Source organism: Mus musculus, chromosome 9, assembly GCF_000001635.26.
Source record: "Mus musculus strain C57BL/6J chromosome 9, GRCm38.p6 C57BL/6J".
Classification (NCBI taxonomy): domain Eukaryota; kingdom Metazoa; phylum Chordata; class Mammalia; order Rodentia; family Muridae; genus Mus; species Mus musculus.
The window spans coordinates 42,542,369-42,567,009 of record NC_000075.6 but is presented as its reverse complement, the minus strand read 5'-3'; the positions used below and the strand labels follow the sequence as shown (position 1 = coordinate 42,567,009).

At 46.1% G+C, this 24,641-nt stretch overlaps 1 protein-coding gene across 14 annotated transcripts in view; it reads left to right on the top strand.

Annotated features, from left to right (window-relative positions):
* The window catches only part of Grik4 (glutamate receptor, ionotropic, kainate 4), a 426,819-nt gene that overhangs the window by 377,991 nt on the left and 24,187 nt on the right, over positions 1–24,641 (top strand). For all 14 annotated transcript variants that reach the window (XM_017313104.2, XM_030244013.1, XM_030244016.1 and 11 more), the window contains 4 exons: positions 598–711; positions 16,494–16,603; positions 19,270–19,443; positions 23,087–23,252. In XM_017313104.2, the coding sequence (XP_017168593.1) occupies positions 598–711; positions 16,494–16,603; positions 19,270–19,443; positions 23,087–23,252 (564 nt within the window). The remainder of the gene's footprint in view (positions 1–597; positions 712–16,493; positions 16,604–19,269; positions 19,444–23,086; positions 23,253–24,641) is intronic.

The window sequence follows — 24,641 nt, the reverse complement described above, 5'->3', positions numbered from 1 at the left end:
ACATTTTAATTGGTCCAATGGGTGGTGTGGATAGATATAGGTGACCCCAGAGGTTGCATTTCGAGCATTATGTTAAAGAATCGCTGTGAAGAATGGAACCCTCTCTTCACTGTACATTGTGGATGAGGCTATATAGTCCTAGATAGGCACATTGACTAAGCTTGATCAATTCTTTACTTAGGGAGAGTACACACTAGAACCTAGTCCTGGCTCTGGGCTTTCCCAGGGCCCCAGGTATTGGCTTGCAGACAATAGGAGAGGGTTTCTTTTCATCAGGATGGATTTAAATTGGATCCAAGGAAGAATTTCTGATAGAGAAGAATATGGAGGAAGTTTGCTCAGAAGGTCTCTTTTCCTGGAACGTTTAGAAACTGTATCTGAACAGTCTGATTGTCTTCTCCCATGCTTGAAACTTACCTATGAATTCAGAGGGGTCTACCAATAAGAAAACATGGATCCCAGCTTCCACATGGGTCCTTCTGAGAGCGATGGTTTAGATCCTGATAGAGCCAAGAAGCCTGGTCAGAGTGACACCTCCTCTGCGGTGACAGCCTCTGGTCCTACCTCCTCTGATAGTTTCTCTCTATGTCCTTTCAGAAAGCGGATCTGGCTGTGGCGGGCCTCACCATCACAGCGGAACGTGAGAAAGTGATCGATTTCTCCAAGCCATTCATGACGCTGGGAATTAGTATTCTTTACAGAGTTCATATGGTAAGAGACTTATTTTACAAGCATTTATGCCATTAAAGTTATTTGCATGCAAACACCGAGTTACATGGTAATAATGGATGACTCACAGAAATATTTAGATTTCGAGACTTAAATGCAAATGCGCTGGGCTATTTTTTCTTCCATCAGCTGCAGGAACTTACAAATAGAGGAGATGGAAAAGTCGAACTTGGGAGCTTTCCAGCCAAGATGGCTTCTGTCTCTAAATAGGGATGGCCAAGAGAGCCACTTGGTACATAGTGTGTCAGTGACTGGCTTCAGTTATGCTCTTCCAGGAGGTAGGGACTAAAGCTTAGATAAGTGCCAGCATGCTCAGGGCTCCTCTGCCTCCAGGGTCCACTGTATTCACTCTGAACATTGTAAGAGTGTGGGATTATGGGCTTTGCCCTCTGTTGCTTACTGGTGCTGACAAATACAAAGCTGGGGTCTATACCTGCTAAACCCAGCCATTTACATTCCTTCTTTCTTTGCTTTTACTTTTTTAAAGGATTTTTTTTCTGGCTATGAAAAGCATCAAATGAATACATAGGAACACCACAGTAGCGAGCCAAAGATAGACATGGCATCTGAGTGTCTTGCCTAGTGAAAAGATCAGGAAAGAGTCATTCTGGCTGTGGGCCATCAATCAAATGGATCATCACTCCGTGGCCAGCCAACAATAGAAACATCCTCGCTTCCATTATTAGACCAGAATATTCTTCCTCGCCTCCTTCACCTAAACTACCTCTAGGTGTACAGCTGTCATATAGATTTCCCTGTATTCTAGTCATTTTCTGTGGTCATAATTTAACTGTCACAATTCTCCAGGATGTAACCTGACGCCATGAGTCACTATGACAATGGCTCTCATTTATTGAGTACCTCTGTGTCCCAGTCACCGTGAGGTAGAGTCTAGTATAGGAATGAATTGTGTCCCTTTAAAATGTGTGCTGAAATCCTAAGCCTTGTACCTAAACATGTGCCTTATTTGGAAAGAGAGTCCTTTCCAATATTATGAAGAGTTAAAGATAAAGTTTAGCAGGAGTGCCCACAAGCCCTCCAGCCTGCCTCCTGGGAGAGGAGACCCCCGAGTGTCTTTGCAGCTTCAGCCTGGTTCACAGAAATCCTGCTTTAGAGGAGAAACAAGTTGCCAATGGGCGTGTCCCTCTTATGTATAAATCTGAATTTCCCCTGGGAATTGGAGAGGGTCTTTGTAGCTATGGCCAGGTTTCTCCAGGACAGAAGTCACTATGCTGCAAGAACATGTCCAGAGGGCTTGACTTAGCAGATATATGCTGTTCTCTGCTGGGCTACCTGGCTGGGAAAAGATGGCCAGAAGAAGAGATAGGTGTTGAGTGTTAAGCTCTACAGAGAGAGACAGGACAGCGAGGACTCCATTAGAACCATGCAGCTAACGGCTCTGTGCCTTGTGGAGAAAAGAGGCTGTGATCCTCCGAAACCATATCCTCCCTTGTCCTATTGTGATGAAAGCTCCCACTTACTGAGAGCATCTGTACCCCAGACACTTGTGGGTACCTGTGATGTGGACTCTGGTTTGATGTTCAATTGTGTCCTCTTCAAAGTACATGTCGAAGTCCCAATTCCACAGACCCATACACATGACCTCACTGGGAAATAGAGTTCTTGCCGGTGTAATAAAGAGGTAAGGTAAAGGCATACTGGATTTGGATAGGTCCTTGCCCAATCACTAGCCAGCATCTTGCAAAATGAAGAGAATTTGGCTGGATGAGGTGGGGCATGTGTTAATCCCAGCAGTAGAGAGTCGGAGACCTTTTTGGGAATTCAAGCAAGCCCAGTCCTCCCTACCTAGCAAATTCCAGGCCAGTCACACTTACATAGTAAGTGTTGTGTTTCTAAAAGCCAAGGATATGTTTTCTAGGGCTCTGAGGTACGATGTGATGGAAGGAGGTACTTCAGCGGGTGGTACCCATGCTGAAGCATCCCTCCCCGCTGAGATACCAGCCATACAAAGGGTCTAGTGTAGATTAGAATTTATTTAGGGACGTGGGAAGAGGAGTTGAGAAGGGAGTGGAGGTAGAGAAAGAGAAGGGACCGAGGACTGAGGGAGGGAGGGGGAGAGAGAGAGGGAGGGAGAGAGAGAGAGAGAGAGAGAGAGAGAGAGAGAGAGAGAGAGAGAGAGAGAGGAGACAGACCAGGAACATGTGGAGGGGGAGGGGAGAGAGGGCGAAAGGGGTCAGAGAGAGCAAAGGGGGTCAGGGAGTCAGAGAGAGTAAGAGAGGGGTAGAGGCTAACTGGTCCCTTTTATAGCAAGCCAGGCCTACCTGGCTGTTGCTAGGAAACTGTTGGGCGGAGTGAAGAAGGAATGCCAACAGTAAGACTTTGCTTTAAGACAATTGTTTTTGAGGGGTCGGGGGTTTGGACACAGATGCACAGGGGAGAAGGCTGTGTGGAATCAAACACAGAAACCGCAGGGCGGCATCTCCATGCCAACGAGCATCAGTGATCACCAGCAACCAAACAGGTTAGGAGAGATGAGAACCCTCTCCTAGGGGCTTCAGAGAAAGCCAGGCTCTGCTGTCACATCAATGGGCTTCTATCCTCAATAACTGGGAGATGACACATTTCTGTCATTGTAAGCCTCTCGGTTGTGGACTGTCTTGGCCATCCCAGGAAACTGACACAGTTGGGCTGTGCTTATTTTAGAAATGAGGACACCGGATATGATCTGTTTGAAAAGTAGGTCAAGGGCATATGCTAGGTATTCAAGAACATGCTAACCACATGTTAGTAAGCCAAAGACAAGGTGTAAGTTCAGCCTCACTCACTTTAAGTAGTCAGCCAAACACCCGTACCTGTGTGGTCTTTGGTAACTTCCTGCAGGGTACGCTCAGCCCTTCCCATTGGACTGTTCTCTAAGAGAAAGTGGACGAGTACTAAAACCCCATCTCACAGAGCAGGAAACCAAATTCACTCCTGGGGCTATCTCAAGGAGAGGCTAGGACTCAGTTCTCTCTCTCCGTGATGGGGATCTGGACTTCCAGCAAGCCCCATGTCTCCAGCTTCCTCTCTTCTTTCTCTCTTGAGCTCCAAGAGGGTTTCCAAAAGAAATGGAGACATGCATCCTTTCAACATACTACCCTGCTCTGGCCAGCTGTAAAAACCCAATCAGGCTATGGCCTTGATTTCTCCATTAATACTGAGGGAGCTAGAACACAGCGGAGACCCGTTGACCTACGGGCAGCACTGAGATGGAGGGACACATAGCTGGGATGCTCATCACAGGGCACAACAGAATCAAATAGAAGCTCTATCCAGTACTACACCTTAGTCACCAATCCTGTGGACATCCTAAATGAGATCACCAACCAAACATTTTCTATCACCTACCTCACAAATCAGCAGCTATGTTAGTTCCTTGCAGTAGTTCTTGGGAAATTAAGTCTTGTATGTCAACTTGCAACACTACAGCTTCTCCAGATGTGTGACCAACCATTAGTCCACGTGTTTTTTAGAAAAGTCTTTTAGAGTCATGGTGACATCTGTAATTATTGTCTAGAACTCTTTGCCATAAAGATGCCCCCTACCAACCTTTGCCTTTGAATCCTTCCAGCCTCGCCCCATGTATCTATGTCCAAATTTCCCACTTTAGAAGGATTCTCATTATTGTCCCAGGGATCACCTTTTTTTTTTTTAAAGATTTATTTATTCTATTATATGTAAGCACAATGTAGCTGTCTTCACACACTCCAGAAGAGGGCATCAGATCTCATATGGATGGTTGTTAGCCACCATGTGGTTGCTGGGATTTGAACTCAGGACTTTCAGAAGAGCAGTCCGTACTCTTAACCACAGAACCATCTCTCCAGCCCCTACGGGGATCACCTTAATCCAGTATGATTTTATCTTAACTCTCCATAACATTGTCAAGGACTCTATTTTCAATTGAGCTTGCGTAGTCACATATACAAGTCACGGGAGTTAGGATTTCAACACCATTTTGAGAGGGACACAAACGAACCCCAAGAATGTAAGATGGCCTTTTTCAATTAGTTTAATGCTATAAGAACAAAAAGAGAATTTCTAAAGAAGGAATTGTGTCCCAGGCCAAAGCATAAATATGCCTCAGATTCTAGCCTGTTGATCTTTTGGACTTATAAACTCCTACAGTCATATGAGCTAATCCTTTAAAATCAATCTAAATATGATAGATAGGCAAATGAATGCATGGATAGGTAGATAGATAGATAGATAGATAGATAGATAGATAGATAGATAGATAGATAGACAGATAATCAATGTATAATAAATAGATGATAGATAATAGGTAAATAGATACATTCATACACACATACACAATAGGTAGATGGATAGATTGTTTAGTCAAAATTCTACTGCTTGGGAAGAGACACAGTGACTATGGCAACTTTTATAAAGTTTAATTGGGGCTGGCTTACTGTTTAGTCCATTCTCATCATGGCAGGATGCATAGTGACATGCAGGTAGGCATGGTGCTGGAGAGGTAGCTGAGTCTTACAGCCAGACTGGCAAGAAGCATGAACAGAACAAGACAATGGGCCTAGTTAGGGCTTCTGAAACCCCAAAGGCCACCTCCAGTGACACAGTTCCTCCAAGAAGCTCACACCTCCTAATCTCTGCTAAGTCATGCCACTCCCTAATGCCCAAGCATTGCATAGATGAGAATGGGGCCATTTCTATTCAAACCACGACATAAATATACAGAAAATTGATATTTAGATGATAGGTAAGGAGATAGACAGACAGACAGAGAGACAGATGGAGGACTTATAGATGATATGATGTGATATGATATAGCTATAGGAATATATAAATATGTATGTACCTATACTCCCCCCATCATTTCTGTTTCTCTGGAGAACCTAACTGACCAGCACAGTCTATCAGATTGGTTCAGAATTCCCCCTCTCTCCAGCCCTACCTTAGAGGCTCTAGTATGCCACATAGCTGCTCAGAACTAATTTATAATGAGGCCAAACTGAGTGAAGAACGAGTTCTGGCACAAACAAGTTACACTGAGCAGACCTGACAGTTTATGCATTTATTCAACAAATATTTACTGAGTACATTCTGCGTGTGAGGCACTATGCTTAGAAAGTTCCAGAAACTCAACTGGTGAGAGAACATTCCTAAATTGGCTGAAGCTGAGGAGAGCTAGTAAGAATGTACGCAGCTGTGTCAGGATGCTAGCATCTGCCAGGCGGAGTCTGCCACCAGAGCCCTATATAAACCTACACAGAGATGCTGCCTTCAAAAGAATAGTGCCAATGTGATGAAATTAAGGTTAAATAATGGGTGTTTACTGGTTTGTGAATTTTCTCTGATTGATGGTTATCTTTGAGCAAAAATATAGCTAATTTGTCCTCATTTATAATCTATAAGAATCTAGAATCTCTTTCTCCCATATCTATAAGGTCACCTGACTAATGAGTAATTGTTACCAGAAGGTGAACATCTGCCTGCAGTCAAATCTGTATGCAAACATCAGAGTACTTCACTCAGTACAAATGCCTAGTCAAGAGCTGTTTTTATTCATTTATTCATTTTTAACAGAAAACCATGAAATTTGTATGTATTCACAGGGTACCTTGTATTATGTGTTTACATTGCATAGTGTAATCCCAGTTAAGCACAATTGCAAAGACCTCCGGAGAGTTATCAGAATGGCTCAGTGTGCACAGTGCCTGGTGTGCAGGCCTAAGGACCTGAGTTCGGATCTCCTTTGACCCATGAAACACCTAGTGTAATGGTGTCATCTGTGGTGGTTTGCATAGAATGCTTCCTAAGGCTCATATATTTAAATACTTAGTCACCAGGGAGTAGGACAGTTTGAGAAAGATTAGGTGTCATGGCTTTGTTGAAAGAGTGTCCCTGGGAGTGGGCTTAAAAAGCCCATGCCATGCCCAGTGTCTTTTTCTCTGCCTGCTGCCTATGCATCTGCTTGTAAAGCTCTCAGCTACTGCTCCAACACTATGCCTGTCTGCTTCACACTATGATGATAATGGACTAATCCCCATGAAGCTCTAAGCAAGCTCCCAATTAAATGCTTTCATTTCTAAGAGTTATCATGGTCATGGTGTCTCTTCACAGCAATAGACCATGGACTAAGACAGCATCTGCATTCCATTGCTTTGGAGGTGGAAACAGGTAGACTACAGGTTCTCGTGGTCTAGCCAGTCTGGTTGAAACAAAGAGTTCCAGGTCCAATGAGAGACTGTCCCCAAAACAAGCTGGAGTAGGAGAAAAGACACACAATAACAGCATCTGGCCTCTGAATGTGCAAGCATGGACACATACATATACACACCATACACACACTATACAAAACACACTACACACATCACACATACACAGTACAGGTACATTACTCGTACACACTACAAGTGCATACACATGTACACACACACACTCCAGAATAATAAATGGTGGCTAGCATGTTTCTGAAACTTAAAGATGATCAGAAACACTTTATGAATTTCCAACACTTTTCCAATTGTTTTGCATATAGGTCATTAAACATTCATTAGGGGATATTCTCTTTATTCCTAACATCACAGAATAATGTTTCTGTTCAGCCATCTCTAAGACCAAAATAAGAACATTCCCTGCTAATTGACAAGCCAGCTCAGGAGTCTGGCTTTGGCATGTCTACAGTTGACCCTTTGAACTCTTTGTAACTCTTCATCCCTAGCACCCGAGTCACCATGTCTCCTGATGTTTCTGGTGCCTCTCCATCACCTTGACTAAAACCTCTGTCTTCATCCTTTCCCTCCCTTCTATGTCCTTGCCTTCTTCCCTAGCTAATGCCACTCTAACTCTAGACTCCTCTCTGAACTCCAGCAGCATGTACCTCTTGCACATGGCTACTTCCCTCTACCTGGATGGCTAATAGAGACAACTCACAAGCTGTTCCAGACAGTAGGGAAGGGCTTCCTTTCAATAGGATGGGTTAAGTTGCATCTATGGAAGAACATTCTAACATAGAAGACTATTAGCAAGAGCATTTGCTGCCCTGGGATATTTGGAGACCGAATCTGAATTGTCTCCTTCAGCAAGCTGGTTCCTCTTCCTCTGTCTCAGCTCAGATAATGTCACCTCATTCAGTGACCTGAGCTGACTCCTCTTTCTTCACCCCCAACAGTGCTCAAACTCTAGATAATCTCCATTTTTTTCTGCTTCTCTCTAACCTCAGATGCTGTTACTAGAGTAGCTTAGAGTGTCCCTAATGGAAAAGTATCTCCTAGTCACTTACTATTACAACCAAAGACCACAGGCATCATCAGCATTCACTAAGAAATAATGGTGAGCTTTCTTTCCCCTTGTCTTCATTGCTGCCTTTGCCCTCTTCCCCCACAATAAACCCCACATGGAACTGTAAAAAAACAAAAATAAATAATGGTGAAGATTCTGGACTCTAGGCCTGCTGTTGATGCTGGATGGGACAGTTATTCAGTATAGATCACATGCACCTCTGTTGCTTCATCAGTAGAAATAAATGAGTTGTCCTGTGCAGATTAAATGAGAACACACATGCAGTGCTCCCAGAGCAGTGTCTGCTGTGTGCACAAAGAAATGTTCACTATTATATGTACTAAATACAGGAGAATTGCTCCTCACTTCATTCCAGGCTTCATGCTGCAGCCTGAAAGTTGATTGCTTGATTGTCTTACAAATTTAATCATATCAACCTCACACTCCTGATCATTTACCAGCTGCCCAATCTCCTAGCATGGCATGCATTACAATAGCCTCCCCTCACCTCCTTATCTAGGTTCACATTCATCTTCTGTCCCGTCAACAACAGAACAAAATCATCACTGCCCTTCTATACCCAGCTCAAATGTCATGTGGTCTCTCCCACCCAACCCCCTCTCTTCTCTCAGCAGCTGTTATCTATTCTACACTTTCATGATGCATTCAAGTTTTCTTTCTCATCTTTTAACAAGACCCCAGTATGGGGTATAATAAGGAAAAGCTACTGTTTTGTCAGACAAGAATTTTAGATATTACTTTTGATTTGGAAAATGTGGTGATTCTAAACATATAGTATTTCTTGATAGGCACATGAAAATAAAGTGGGAAGGCGAGAGAGAAGAGTGAAGGCCCTAAACAGTGGCCCTGTGGTCAGTGAGCACCATCCTCTCAGTAGAACAACACTGAGCCCCAGAAACCCAATTTATGCTAGGGAGGTCCAGTATGCTAGTATGCAATAAAAAAATATTTTTTTATTTCTGTTCTTTATCCCAATTGGTCTTGAGACAGACATTTTAGGCAGCCCGCTATATCATCCATACCTGCCACTTGAACTTATTGTTCTCTCTGGCAATGTCTACACACCCAACGCACAGCACAGCATCTGTATTTGTTACTTTTCTTCCCGCTGTGACAGAGTCCCTGACAAAGCAACTAAGAAGAGAAAGGAGGGCTTATTTTGGCTTCTAGTTTGAGAGCACAGTCTATAACAGCAGAGCAAGCCTGGCAGAAGAAATGTGAGACTGCTCATCACATTGTATTCACAATCAAGAAGCAGAGAGAGACAGATGCTGGTGCCTTCCTTCTGTCTTTCCTATTATCATCTAAGATCCCCGCCCATGAGATGCTGCAGCCCACACTCAGAGTAGGGCTTTCCACCTCAGCTAAACTTCTCTGAGAATGCCCCCACAGGCATCTGCAGAGCTGTGTCTCCTAGGGGGACGCCAAATCTAGTCAAGTGGCTAGTGAAGAATCACCATCATCACACTATCCACCCGAGAAAGCACCAGGATCGATCCTTGCCTGGGACCAGATGGGATTCTAAGCCATGCACTCATGGTTGGACCTTTAGAATCTGGGGTGGCTTCATCTTTGATGCTTCAAAGTTGGTAGTCATGTGACAGGATCTGGGCGGAGTTCAAGGCGTATGAGTCCCCTGGCAAATTAACTCATTTCTTTTTAATGAGAAGTTTGGTGTTTAGTCTAGTAGTTTATCTCCAAGGGGGTTTTGTTTTCAAGAGTTGTAAGGCACTGATGCGCACTGTGAATTCTCAACTATGTGTAAGAAGAGGAGAGAACAGCCAGGAAAAAAAAACGTATTTGACAGAGTATATCTTGTGGCTTTCTGTCTTTTTCCCCCTGCTGCAACAATTTACCTCATGACATTTTTGCTCAGACTAATATTAAAGTAAGTTTGTATTTCTCAAGCACTCCCTGTCTGTTGTAGTAAGGTAATATTGGAATTTGCCAGAACCCAACCTGGGATACAACATTTGGCCCATTTAACCCCCAAATGGGTAAATCTCGTTTAAATAATTTCATGTTGGCTTCTTCAGGGAGGTTGGATTGATGTCTAAGATATAGCATGTTGACGCACGGCTTTTGATTTATGAGACGCTTCCACACAGGCTCTCGTTGAGTGCAGCAGTGCCAGAGACAGGTGGGATGGTTTTGAATGCATGGATTAGGAGGTTGCAACCCTGCAAACCTGGTCCTTCAGTCTGCACTGAAGCCAAGTTTCCTGTCTCCAGGTCCCAAATACTGTCAATTACTTGTCCCATCCTATAGTACGTCTATTCCTCCCATGTAGAGGACATGCATTGACTAGATGCTTGTTCAAGGCTCTTTCCTATCTGAGGACTCAACATGGGAGATCTGTGAAGCCACACAAGGTCTCTAGCCAGCCTGAGTGCCTTGGAGAGGGAAGCTCCATTGTCTTTTCCTTTGCTTTGCTCTCAGAGTCTTTTCCCTCAAAAGCAAAACAAAACCTTAATAAAAGAAAAGGTAATAATCAGATGTGTGGTGGTTTGAATGAGAATGGACTCATGGGCTCATATGTTTGAATGTTTGGTCCTCAGCTAGAACTGTTTGGGGAGGATTAGGGTTATGGTCATGTTGGAGAATAGATGTGTCACTGGAGGTGGGCTTGAGGTTTTAAAGACCCAGTTTGTCTGTCTGTCTGCCTGTCTGTCTGTCTATCTGTCTGTCTATCTCTCTGTCTCTCTCTCTCTCTCTCTCACACACACACACACACACACACACACACACACACACACATACACACACACACGCGCAGGCACACACACATGCACGTACCTGTGCTGCCTAAGTTATAAAGGTCTCAGTTACTGCTCCGGTACCATCCCTACTGCATGCCATCATGCTCCCCACCATTGAAGATCCTGGACTAACCCTCTGAAACTATAATCAAGCCCCCAACTAAATGCTTCCTTTTATAAGAGTCACCTTGGTTGTGGTGTCCCTTCACAGCAACAGGACAGTAACTAAGGTAGTCAGCAACTAAAAAGTGAGAGAGAAATAAATGTCAAATGGAGCTAGGGCCTGGCATTTTCTGGGTGTGTTATCTGTTTTCCAGGCCGGCCAGTTTCATCTCAGCAAGGCTGTCTAGGAACATGGAGGAGCTCTAAGCAGTCAGCAATTCACTTCTAAGTTATTACTCTGTTATAAGGTGGTCAAAATGAATCATGTCCATGTCCCTAAAGCTGAGTAACTTGATAGCACAACTTGCCATTAGAAATATGGACCCATGGATAGTCATTGTAATATTGGCTGTTTATAGATGGAGCTCACTCAGGAGCTCAGGTTGTCATATCAGCATTGTTCTCCTAACAGTCACATTCATCCTTCCTGTGCATCATCATGTTCTGCTTTTATGACAGAAGAAGAAAAACAAGATGCCCAGAGATGGTGAGTGGCTTGCCAAGGCCTGACCACTCAGTGAGTCAAGGTTAAGGCTAGAATGGGAATTTGGGTGTCTCCAAGCCTGATCTCTAAGCAGAGAAGTAAGAATAGATATGTGCATGTGTGAGATATATTGACAAACAGCTTTCTAGGTGTTTTGTATGGAAGGGAGGTAGCTGCTTGCTTACTTCATCCTCCTGGGCTTAAAGGCAGAGTGCACACTCAGCCTCACTATACAAGACACATCCTACAGATTAACCACATGAGCTTTTACAATCATACATAACTTCCTCTGCCTCTCCCAGGCTGAGTGCCTGATACTCTTATCTCCTTCCCTTTTCAACCTTAGAGGATGTGTTACTGACCACTGACCATTCCTGGCGCTTGACTATCTAACAAGAAACCACTCTGCAAACTGCTGTTACATTCTGTAGACACTCCAAAGTACATGGAATACATGACACAGATCATATGGTAACCCCTGGCCAGTGACGTGCTGGAGAGATGGGGCACAGGGAGGAGAAGAAGAGATGACATCACTGGTGTTATGTGCAGGAAAATGGCGTCGAGGCACACTGCCCTCCCACAGTTCCAAGAGCAGCTACCTCCTGTCTGCTTCATTCTTTGGGAAAGCTGAAATGGAACTTAGTTATAAGGATTGGAATCAGAAGCAGCCCTAATGACACGTGACTAACCCCAGTACTCACGAGGAAGAGACAAGAAGATAGTCTGTAGTCAAGAGTAAGTTTGAAGTCAGCTTGAGCTACACAGTGAGTTCAAGTCTAGCCTAGACTACTTGTCTCAGCAAAACAAAGCAATAGCAACAACAAATAGACCACTGGTTTCTGAGATCCATCCTTCTAGGATGAAGGCTGGGTTGCCCTAGCTGCTTCCCTCAAGAACCCCGGAGAGCCCTTCTGATTCATGTGGTACAACCACAGGAACATGAAGAATTCGGAAAAGTGATTGTGGCCAGATGGCCATCTCCTCCCTCAAGTATCTTTATCCTGTGTCATCATGGGACAGAAAGTAGTATTTCTGGTCCACTAGGGGAAGATATCAGTATAAAAGGAAGACCCCTCCTCTGTCATACGCCATCCTTCCTTTCATTCCTGCCTGCCATTAGAGAAAGAGAGAGAGAGCAGTGTGTGGGGACATGGACACACACACACACTCCTTACTACATCTTCAGTCCTCGAAATAACCCTACAAAGTCAGATTTATTGTTACTCCTAAGTTACAAAGAGTATATAGATACCCAGGGGTTAAGTAGCTTGCCCGCCGTGGTTGAGCTTGTATCTAACTAGAACACCAACATATACCTGGACAATCTGACTGCGGAGTCAGCATTTTTGTTTACCATTTAGTCTGCTTTGTCTGGCCCTGGTGTCCCCATGCATTTGGCTTCAGACTTTGGGAAGGAGAGTACTTTCTACAATATCATTTTCCAACACACAGAAATTGAATTAATAGATGTTTAAGAATAAAAGGCAGCACTGACATATGTCATATGAGAAGATCCACTGCCACCATACAATTCAAACAGCCTCCACAGTCCAGGACCATGGGCTAGTTGGTGGCCAATCCTTTAGAGCTCTCTTATCACTAAAGAGGCCAGCTGTGGTAGGGTCAGATTGAAGCACAGTCAAAAATTCAAGGCAACTGCTTCTAATTTTCATCCCACCAGCAGGACCTGTCCTGTCCTTGACCTCCACAGCACAGATCTATGGCTATGGCTGTATGGAGAGAGATGGGTACATAAACCATTACTTATCTTCATTCAGAATGGTTGCTGTCACCTAAAGGCACTGGCCATACCTGCAGTCTGCAGTTATATTGATCGTCTAAGTCAATACAAATGTCTATAAAACAACAGTCACAATAAATGATGATGAGGATAGATAAATACATCTATGAGTTCTTTAAATGGGTAGGATTGAGTAAATCTGGATTCTCTTGGCACGGGGTAGAAGGCCTGGGATTAATTAAGGAGTTTATTGGAGCGAGTTACAAACATTAAGAGTTGAACAAGACTTGATACAGCTGCCATGAGAATGGAGCAGCGCAGCGTGCCGATGGCACAGCTTGATGAGTGAGTACCAGGGAAATTGAAGCCATCACCAATGATCTGAGTGAGACACAGCTTCCCTGGGCCCTGGTTCTTCTGTCTGTCAGCATGGAAACTCGTATTGAAATCAAGAGCGTATAGCGAGGTACTGAGTTTTTCGGAAGAGTCGCTGTCACTGTTACACATCTTTTGGGTTCAGTAGAAGCTGGTACTTTGAAAAAGTGCCTATGGCATGTGACCATAGTCTGTGCCAAGTCCCAGTGACTAGGGTGTCCCTTGGGAAGGAAGCAATCCGAAACATCCACATAGGAAAATGGGTTAGCATTCAGAATCTTCCAAGGAGCATGCTTCCTTTGCAGTTATCTCAACAGCATGGCTCAGCCTAAACCCAGACCCACATCTCCAATGGCTGCCCAACCCTTGCTCTTCTGGTCAGTATCAGTCAATCATTGGTGAAATCAGAGGCTGCCAGTGTGACAGGCCGCTTTCAAGTGAGGCTATGTCTACCTATGTCTTGTTTCTTATTTGTGTGATGTCCCGCACCATATAAACCAAGCCTCTAGGAGTTTGTCTCACGGCTCTGCATCATTTCTTATCAACCCTAACCGAATATGGCAGCTTTAAATAGTGCTGCCATTTTCCTCGGGTTCACGGCTTGTGATACAATCAGGTATAGATTTCTGACATGGAACATCTAATGGAGTTCAGATTCAGAAAGCAGCAATGAAAGATTTTTTTTCCCCCTTCCTGGCTGTCTCACACTTGAAAGGCACAGAATAAAACAGTTTTAACAGGTCACATAGAATTCATGTACATTTATCGAGAGGCAGTCTGCAACCAAGCGTAGCCCCGAGAGTGGACCAAGCTAGTGATTTCTACTGCAGTACAAAAGTAGCAAAGGTGGTCTTCTTTGAGTCCTTCATCACCTGTGTGGGTTCTTCACACTCTGCATCTTTCTGTGTCTGCCACGGGATGCTAGGGCGATGAGTAAGACAGTCAGCCTGTGGTAGACATTGCAATGAACAACCGTGGACCCAGCTTCTGTTGCCCCTGAACCCCTTGTTTCTTGTTACAAGATTGATGTAATGATGGGAGCAAACACACTCATGATCTGGTCTCTAACCTGCCCCCCTTCTCCTGTTGCTGCTGCTGCTTCTGCTTCTCCTCCTCCTCCCCCCTCCTCTTTCTGCTAATGCTGCTTCTCCTTTTCTTGCTCCTCCTCCTCCTGTTCCTTTCCCTCTTTTGCCGTCCTTTGCCTCTTCTTCAGACTCATTTTCCCAACCAGCCTGATCAAGCGTCCTCTGAACATCAACAACCATTCATGTACTGGGAGAAAATGCCCTTGGATTCTCCCTGGCCTGTGCTATACATGGAAAGAAAATTATTTTCATAAAGGCTTCCTAAGAGGTTCTGGTAACATTGATGAAAGACGGCAGGTCTCAAGAATGACTGCCTATAAGCAGGGCAAGTGGTAAAGCAACTCTGTGTCCCTTTTGTGCCAGGGGAAAGTAAAATTCTTCCCTAGGGCATTGAGGATGCTCCTCCTGGTTCTCTGAGAGGAAATGAGAAGCCACCCATAAAAGCTGAAGTCACTGAGGAATAAGGCTATGCAGGTACCATGGGGTCACTCACACAGAAAGCTATCGAGGCAGGCACTGCATACAGGTAGTAGGTGCTATTATGACTGATATAACTTTAAGTGTGAAAGCAGACCTACTCATAGATTGGCTTAAGGTGATATTGACTTCTAGTTACATCCACAGACTTCCTGGATTCCTGAGATCATAAAAATTACAGCATTTCCGTTTCGAATGGCCCTTAGACAGCATCTAGCCTGGTGGTTTTGTAGTAAACAGAAGAAATAAAGCTGACAGCGGAACGTGGCTGGAGAGAGCACACCCCACCTGTAGCGGCAACCTCTGCTCAGCTCCTGTGCCGTCAGACCGTCTAGGGCAGTGGTTCTCAACCTTCCTAGTGTTGCAACTCTCTAATACAGTTCCTCATGCTATGGTGACCCCCTGACCATGAAATTATTTTTGTTGCTGCTTCATAACTGTAATTTTGCTACTTTTATGAATTATAATGTAAATACCTATGTTTTCTGATAGTCTCAGGCAACATCTATGAAAGGGTTATTTGGTGCCCCAAAGAGGTTGTGACCCACAGATTGAGTCTAGGTGTTCATTCTGACGTAGGGTGTTTGTTTCCTTTACGAAGAAAGGAACACAGATGTGTATGTGAGCTCTCTTCAATGAAAGACGAAACACTGTAGGGTAATGGAGCAAGCCTGCAGCTTTCAGAGAGTGGGTCTGATCTAGCCCAGCTTTAGCTGAGACCAGACAGGATCAGGCACCAGACGCCTTGACACCGTCTTTCACATTCTTTCTTGTGAGACGTGGTGGGAACTTGGAGCTGATTTTCCTTTCCTGGCTCCAACTTCAAGAGTTGCAAGCACATCAAGCTATGAGGGGACCGGATGGTGACTTCGAGTTAGAAGATGTGTCTCTAAGTCATCCATTTGCCATGGCATGACTTTGGGTGCATCTCTTGGGCTTTGGTTTCTTCACTAGGAAAATGGACAAAATCGTCTGAGGGGCCCTCAGGACTTTGTTTCCATTGTCTGAGGACACTTGGCAAAGCAAAAAGCCAAGGGAACAAGCCATATTAACACTCTCAGGAGAAAGATGCAGACATTAAAGAGAGGTGCTGAGGTCAGACCCCTGTACAGCAACTTCACCTCACAGGTCCTCCTGAGCCCCAAGGCAGTAGTCGCAGGTGTCAAAGGGCTGGCAGACTTACTCAGCACAAAGCCTCGTTATTCCTGGAAGAGACAGACCCACACTGCTCTTTGATTCATCACTAGATCGGGGTTTACAAGGTGTTGGGCTACACTATCATCTCTGGCATTGTTAGAATCACCCAGAGTCTCCCCAGAATGCTAGGTCCAAGCCAGTGCTCATGCCCTGCCCTGCCCAAAGCCATTTTGACTATGTATAGTGAATCTTATTTTCATCTTCATTTTCAGGGACGCAGACCGGGCTATTTCTCCTTCCTGGATCCCTTTTCTCCAGGAGTCTGGCTCTTCATGCTTCTAGCTTATCTGGCGGTCAGCTGTGTCCTCTTCCTGGTGGCTCGGTACTCTTCCCTTTCCTTCCCTGTCCTCACACCGCCACCTCGTGTCCACTCTGGGAACTGCACGGGGCGGGGGGTGGTGGGAGGAGAGGATGGTTTAGAAGACCTCGGGTGCCAAATAGAGATGGCAGAGGGACTGGGGGCCTGAAATGCTCTCTGCCCAGCTGTCAACCTCACACTAGCCGTCCATCTGCCTGTGCTTGTGTTCCCTACCATGCACAGTGCGGACAGGTTTGCTTGTCTGCGTTTGCTTTTGTATTCTGGCCTCCTGCATCCTTGCCACCCGCCCCAACTTGGATAGGAACTTTGGGAAAGAGGAGAGAGGGAGGGGGCGACAGGAAGACTGCTCTAATTAAGCATGGTGCATTTGGGTACCCTGGCATCCCTCCTTGCTATGATCTGCCCTAAAGTCCTGAATGATGAGAAATGGAGCTTGCAAATCCAAATAGAGTTGGGGGGGGGGGGGCGGGGACAAGGGGGACAGAGGCCACAGTGACACAGGCCGGGGAAAATGCTTCCTCTGCAGAGGTTGGCTCTGCCTCTGAAAACACAGCTGTCTTGGCAAACAAAACCCACAGAGGGTAGCAGGCAACAAGAGGGTACATTTGTGCCCAGTACTGAGTTGGGAGAAATGGTAAAGGTTAGGGGCCAGGGAAAATTAACCTTCCCTTGTCCGCAGAAGGCAGGAACTGTTCCTGGTCATATTGAAACACTCCAGGGTATCTCTAAGCTGTAAGGGATTGTTTGCCCCTGAGCTAAGGTAGCCTGAATTTCAGGACAAGCCACCTTCCACCTGTTTAAGTCCCCGCCACCTGCTCAGTTTATCACAGGGGACTGTTGAGTGGGAATGGAGAATAGCTTAGAATGAGCTAGAAATCCAACAGAGGCTCTGTGGCAAGTGACTTCTTGTCTCTAGGCCACAGCATCGGGGCCAGATGATCCTTTGGATCCTGCTCTATCTCTCAGAGGGGGGGTCTTCCTGGGGTTGTGTTCTGTCTATGGATTGGGTGCCCATGCTCTTTCCACTCAAGAAAGGCAACAGGAATGTATTGAGTCTTACATGACCCCAGTGTGCCTCTTCTTGTGGTGATCAAAGGCTAAATCAAACGGCCTAGTAGTCTTCAAAGGCACCGGGGTTTGCTCTTGTACACCACCCACCTCTCTTGGCCCCATAGGCACTGCCACTGTCAACTATCTGTTGTCAGTGACAGCTGGCGAGGTGCGGGAGCTTGCGTGCTGTCTGACACTTCCATTCTCCACTTCGCAGCGCTGTCTGCTGCTGTGTTTAGGAAGCTGTCTGTGAGATCCAGGCTCTGCTGCTTTGAGATTCTCTTTGGCCCCCTGTGGCTAAGGCTATATGTGTGGACAGTTGGCTCTAGTGGAGTCTGCACAGCTTTCAAGTCACCTCTAAGGCTCTGCAAAGGGTCTTAGTGCTTTGTTGCTGTATAAACACTCAAAAGGGACTCACCTAAAGCTACCCTGATGGGCTCTGCACCCTCCTTTGTGGCTGCCACGCCCATATACTGTCCCAAATCTGGCATTAGAAAATAATAATAATAATAATAATGACAACAACAACGACAGCAATGACAACAACAAAAGAAAATACATTATTAGCCTATTGTGGTAGGAGGCTGAGGCAGAAGGACTGCCATGCATTTGAGTCTAACCTGGGCTATGTAGTAAGCTCCAGGCCAGCCTGGGCTAGAGTGAGACCCTGTCTCAAAGAATGAAAATAGAAAAGGCAGTAAAGGGCTAACCATATGACTGCATATTTGTATGCTATGCAAACCTGGGATATTCTGCTCTAAGGCAATGGTTTGCGCATGGGTTCCACGGAGCACAAAGACTCCTGGGAGCCTTCAGACACATGTGGTCACTGAGAACTCTGAAGCCCCAGTGCCTGTTCCTTCAGACAGGTTGTACTTTCACTTCCGTATGCTGTAACTCTGGTTGAGTTTCTAGAGCAGGAAAATTAAACTCCAGGTACCCCCCCCCCATCAGAGGTACCTCACAGCGCTAATACTTGTACCTTTGCATCTCTAAGGCTGGGATCTAGGACACTGCATCTGATAAGAGGGAGTCAGTGGCTGTCAGTGTGGATACGGACCTGGAGCTTACAAGTTTTTAGTCCTCATGCAACTCACAGGCTTATCGTACAGGGGCTTTTAAAAACAGGCCTCCCTGGCAGTTCTGATGTAGCTGGGGTTTGAGACCTATAAAACTAGGGTGAGAGTTTTTAAGCTGGGGCCCTATGGGACCCTTGGAACTTTTCCTGGTCTCCTTGGAAACTCACCATGAAAAAACAAGGTCCCTTCCAGGCTGCCCATCCCTGTGCTCCCACCTTCCTGACAAAGCCATCACCTTTAGTCATTTTAAATATTGGAGTTGAACACCTGAGTTTACTTAAGGGAGAAATGTATTTATTTGAAGGATTCAATAAAAATAGTTTGTGAAGCACTGACTTCTCAAACTATTGAAGGGGGTGAGTCCAACCCACCTCACCCCCTCCACGGGAAAAAGAAATCCAAGGATCCAGGTATAGCAGAGGAACAGAGGGGAGTAGTGGACCCAGTCACACAGGCACAGCCAGGAAGATGAGTTGTGCAGCTTTCCAGCACCCCATGTCTACCCTCCTCACCCCAGAAATATGGTCTTCTCTCCTGCAGGTTGACTCCTTATGAGTGGTACAGTCCACATCCTTGTGCGCAGGGCCGGTGTAATCTCCTGGTCAACCAGTACTCCCTGGGCAACAGCCTCTGGTTTCCGGTTGGAGGCTTCATGCAGCAAGGCTCCACTATTGCCCCTCGAGCTTTGTCTACCCGCTGTGTCAGTGGTGTCTGGTAAGGCCCGGCAGCAGACCCAGGGCTAGGGGATTGGACTAAATAGAGACCCGAGACCGGATGGTGGTGGTGCATACCCTCAGTCCTAGCACTTGGAAGGCAGAGGCAGGCTGAACTCTGAGTTTGAGGCCAACCTGGTCTACAGAGGGAGTTCCAGGATAGCCAACACTACACAGAGAAACAGATCAGCCCTCTCCAATGGCAAAGAGAGCAACCAGGAAGATCTGCCTTGCCAGGTAGACCCTAGCAGGGAGCTAGCTGTCTTAAAAGTTCAGAGGGTGATGGGCAATGTGCATGTGGGAGGTGGGGTCAGAGGGGATGAACAATCAGTACTATTTACTCTATCTTAGCACCTAGTGCTGTCTCTGGGGTCTGCGTACAGAGGACAACCAAGATGAAAGAGAGGGAGGGGAAGGGGAAGGAGGAAGGGGAGAGGGGGGATGGGGAGGGGAGAGGGGGAGAGAGAAAGGAAGGAAGGGAAGGAAGGAAGCAAAACAAACAAACAAATGAAGAGATAAAAGGAAACAGCCTTGATGGTCTATAGCAAAAAAGCAAGCAAACAAACAAAAATAAAAAACAAACAAACAAACAAAAAATATGACCTCTTGACTTGAAAACTGACTGAGATAGAGTGGCTTGGCCAAGAGAGGGCATATGCAGATTTATGCAAAAGAGCCTGCTGTACAGTCCCTGCTCTCCCCTCCCAGCCTCTGTCTTCCTGGTCAACCAGTACTCCCTGGGCAGCAGCCTCTGGTTTCCAGTTGGAGAGAGGCTTTGTGCAGCAAGGCTCCACTATCGCCCCTTGAGCCTTGTCCACCCACTCCCAGCTCTGCATGGCTGGCCTGTCCATCTCAGGAGCTGCAGGAATGGTCAAGCTATTAGATTCTCTGACGGGCAAAAGATTCAACATTAGGAAAGTTCTTTGAAAACTTCCAGAAGCTATGTAGAAATGAGGGACATGAAGAACATATGCAGTCTAGAGAGAGAAACTTGCGGAATACAAGTATTGGATCCTCTGTTAGCAATCTACGATAGGTTTGACTGTCGTAGCTCTCGGAAATTACAGCCTTAGTTCCCCTGCCTCCTCCTCCTCAGCCTGTTTAAGCCAAAGGAAGAGGAGATGAGGTATTTTCATCCTTGATTACTAGTGCCTATGTTCACACAGTAGGTCTAGAAGTAGATACCAGAGTTGTTTCAGGAGCTGGGCTAGTAGCTGGGACAACGATACCCCTTTCTGTCTAGAGCTTTCATTCGCCTTCATATGGCAAATATGGCAGGGTTTAAGCCACTTGGGCAAGATTCTCGCCCACTCCCAGGCATTACCGAGAAGTTACTGAGTAGATGAACATACAGAACTGAGCTATCTGTCCCCAAGAAGAGGATACTGTCTCAGCAGAGATAGTCACATAACTCCCCCGAAGCCTAGGAAAGCTAGGCAGAACCAGGGAGGGAAGAGGAACATCCAAGGGTGTTCATTTGGTTCCTTTTGGGTTTTTCCTTCCAACGGGTGCTCTTTGCCACTGGTGTGCCTGCTGCATCTACCATAGACCCCACCCCACCCCACCCACTGCACCTAAGGAATGCCTTCCTCCAGAGAGTTTTAGAAGCCCACACCCTGCAGGGTGCTGCTCTAAATAGCAGGCCTCGAAATGACTGAGTCACTGTGTTCCAGAGCATGTAGCTGCGAGAGGAACTCTGCAACAAAGAGCCACCATGAGAGACCTTTACTAGCCCCCAGTCCACAGCATCAGCATGTGTCTCTGCCTCCTGAGTTCTGAGATTATTAAAGTCAAGGTTTAGTTAGTCCCCTGGGAGAGTGGAAGATCAGAAGACAGGACCCCCATGATCTGCCCTGGCCTCCCAGCCAGAGCAAAGGACAGAAAATGTCACATTGCTCAGAAGAGTGCCAGCTTTACAACTGCTAACGTCCTCAGATGCAGTGGCACAGCCCCACCAAGTCCCTGGGACAGCTTGGCCTGCTCTGGGTCCATTGAGCTGGCTGACAGCTTACCCTTATGACCATGGCCCTAAACATCTGCATGTCACCCAGGAAAGACCAGGCACCAGAGTGTGGCCATGAGCCCGAGAGAAGCTCCTAGACAGCTCTTCAGCCATGTCTACCTTCAAGGTACATTAACTCTGCTTCTCGGTGTATCCAGGCTGCTGCTGAACTCGGGCATGGCCCTAGGGATGGTTACAGTGTAAAGAGCTGAAGGGGGTGCAGAGAGTGTGTCCTGAGTAGGGAGGGAAGCCTGCCACTTAGAGGGCCCTACTTGAGAAAGCATCAGGGAGGTAGTCAGATGATTTTGAGGTAGTCAGATGATTTTTATCCGCTGGCCAGCCTGGAGGCTTCTCCACATTTCTCTATCTCTTGTGTTCATCTAGCATGTTCTAGATTGCTGGTCACAAATGACATAGTACTTCATTTGCTGCTGCCAGGACTCAGAGATAGGTAGAGCAGGCATCATTATCCCATTTATTAGATAAATAAACCCAGGAGAAACCCAGGCCTTTCCTTGCTATCATATTGGTGACCAGAACAATAACAAAATAAAAAACAACCCCAAGACAAAATACTCCATCTCCCTTGTGGCCTAGCATATAAAAGTCCATTGAGTTGGTGGATGGCCCTGTTGTGTCTGCCTAGGCAGGCATCCAGCCGGAGTTCTTGGTAACCACAAAAAGGACAATGGGATTTCTTGGTCTTGAAAATCCAACTGGCGGCTGCGAGCTGCCGAGTCCCATGACAAATGCTGTGCATTAACATAGCAATGTCTGCATACTGGGCAAACCCTTGTGAATACGGACGCCACTGATCCTGAATTGGTGATTCTCCAGCCTGATTCGTGGTGCTTAGATCTGTGTCTGAGCCCCTAACACACAAGGAGGGAGGTACTGATGTAGCTCCAGCCTATTGAGCAGATGGGAAAAGCTTGCTTAACCTACCAGACTGAGCACGCTGCCGTTGGCATATAGGCTGCCTGCATTGCAGAATTATTCAAATTTCAGATGAAATTCTAGCGACTCCATAAAACAGTCTTGTAAGTCTGAAGCAGCTTGTCCATTGTCAGAGGATTTTCCAATTTCAACTTCTCAGCAGTCCAAAGATGCTTTTCACAAGCTCATCTTCATTGAAGACTTTCTGCTGTCATGGTCATAGAAGTGGCTGTGTACAAATGTATCAGTATTTATCAAGGCACTTCCCAGAGCCTCTCTCTGCTTCCTGCAGTGATCGAATAGTGCATTTGCCTCCCGAGTTGTAAGGATTAGCTGATGTTAGGATGTGAGGATGTTGCTCATGTTAGGTATTCAGTACATGGCAGTATGCAGCCCTGCACTGAGCCCTCACCTCATTCACTGACTCCTCTCCGATGGTCCCCAGACCCTCACGTGCATGGGCTATACCTCTTTGGAATGACAAGTAATCACGTTTCAGAAATAAGAAATAAAAATCCACCGCCAATTTCGGTTCATGTCTCTCGACATTGTATATCCTGCATCCTCCCCCTCCCTACACTGAGCTGATGTCTCTTTCAAAGAAAGATACTGGCTCTCTTCTGCATCATAGCAGAACTGAACTCAGGAGCCTCACCCTCCTGGCAATGCCAGGGCAATGATGCCTCTCTGGTGTCTTCCTGCATAGGTGGGCATTCACGTTGATCATCATCTCCTCCTACACGGCCAACCTGGCAGCCTTCCTGACTGTGCAGCGCATGGAGGTGCCCATTGAGTCTGTGGATGACCTGGCTGACCAGACTGCCATTGAGTATGGCACGATTCATGGAGGCTCCAGCATGACCTTCTTCCAAGTAAATACTACACGGCTGCTTACCTGCATGGGGGAGGGCGGAAGGAAGCTGATATACGCGGGCATTCAAGATCAAAACATCTCTGCCCATCTCATTCTCTCTTTTGAGCATCTAACTTAGAGGTCCTCGAGGGGCCTAGTTTCCTCCTATTCCAAAAAAAAAAAAAATTTCCCCAGAATGAGGTCTCAGGAGGATTTTGTATGAATATCAACCTATCTCATATTGTTGCACATGAGCAGCTGGTAATACTTAAGATGGTTTTAGAACTAATGTGATGAAACCTTCTAAATTTATAATAGTCCTGTGTTTGTTTTATGTGCACTGTATGCTGTGGATCGAGCTTACAGTCTTGTTTACATTACTGCATTGGATGGAGCTGATACGCTCATTTAAATTTTAAAAAGCGAGTTGGGTTTTATAGTTAGTACTTAGACAAAGGGAGATTAAGATAATACGGGGCTGGGGGTGGCTCCTTGGGTAACATGTTTGCTGTGCAAGCGTGAAAACTTGAGCTTGGGTCCCTAGCTACCCACATAATAGTGGGTGCGGTCATGCGCTCCGGTAACCCGGTGCTGGTGGTGGAGAAGAAACACAGACAAGCGGTTGCCAGAGCTCACTCGCCAGCAGGATAGCAAATGAGTCAGTTGGCCCCAGTCTCAGTGAGGAGACCCCTGCCTGGAAATAACAAGGTGGAGAATAGTAAGACACCCCTAATCCACCTGTACATGCATTCCTATGTATAAACATAAACCCACACACCTGCGTACGCCCACAGTAGTGAAAACAGTGTGCCTGTGAGCAGCGTTTAGGAGATGCTCAGTGGGGATGGCCCAGTCACTTCTCCTAGACTGATGGGTTCTCTGGAGCAGACACATTTGGGTTCTTTGGGGATATCGCCTTGTAAGTCTCAGGAGAAGCCCCTGCCACAGTCTAGTGTTCAATGACAGCCACACTGATGGATCGCCAGGGCTGACAGAAGCAGGCCGCACAGAATAGCAGTTTTCATGTGCTTCGAGAGCTCCAGGGAAGGTTTCCTCCTGGGGGCTCACAGTGTCTCACCAACTAACATCCAAGACGCTCGTTTTCACAGGAGACAGGCCCAAGGCCTGCTGTTTTCCATAAGAATCTCCATGCCTGTTGGCATAGGGACAGGGAAGGCTTTGTACAAACAGAGTTTGGATGGACCCCCAGAATTCTGTCTTGTTATTATTGGTAAAACAGAAGACAGCCTTGGGTGGTAGAGTTGATACATTGGCTTAGGTTAGGTAAGAGACATCCACACTGCTTCTTCAGGACTGTCTCTTTATTAGTCCTGAATGAATCTGTCCCACACTGAGTTAGTCCTGAATGAATCTGTCCCACACTGAGGAACAATGAGGGATTAAAACC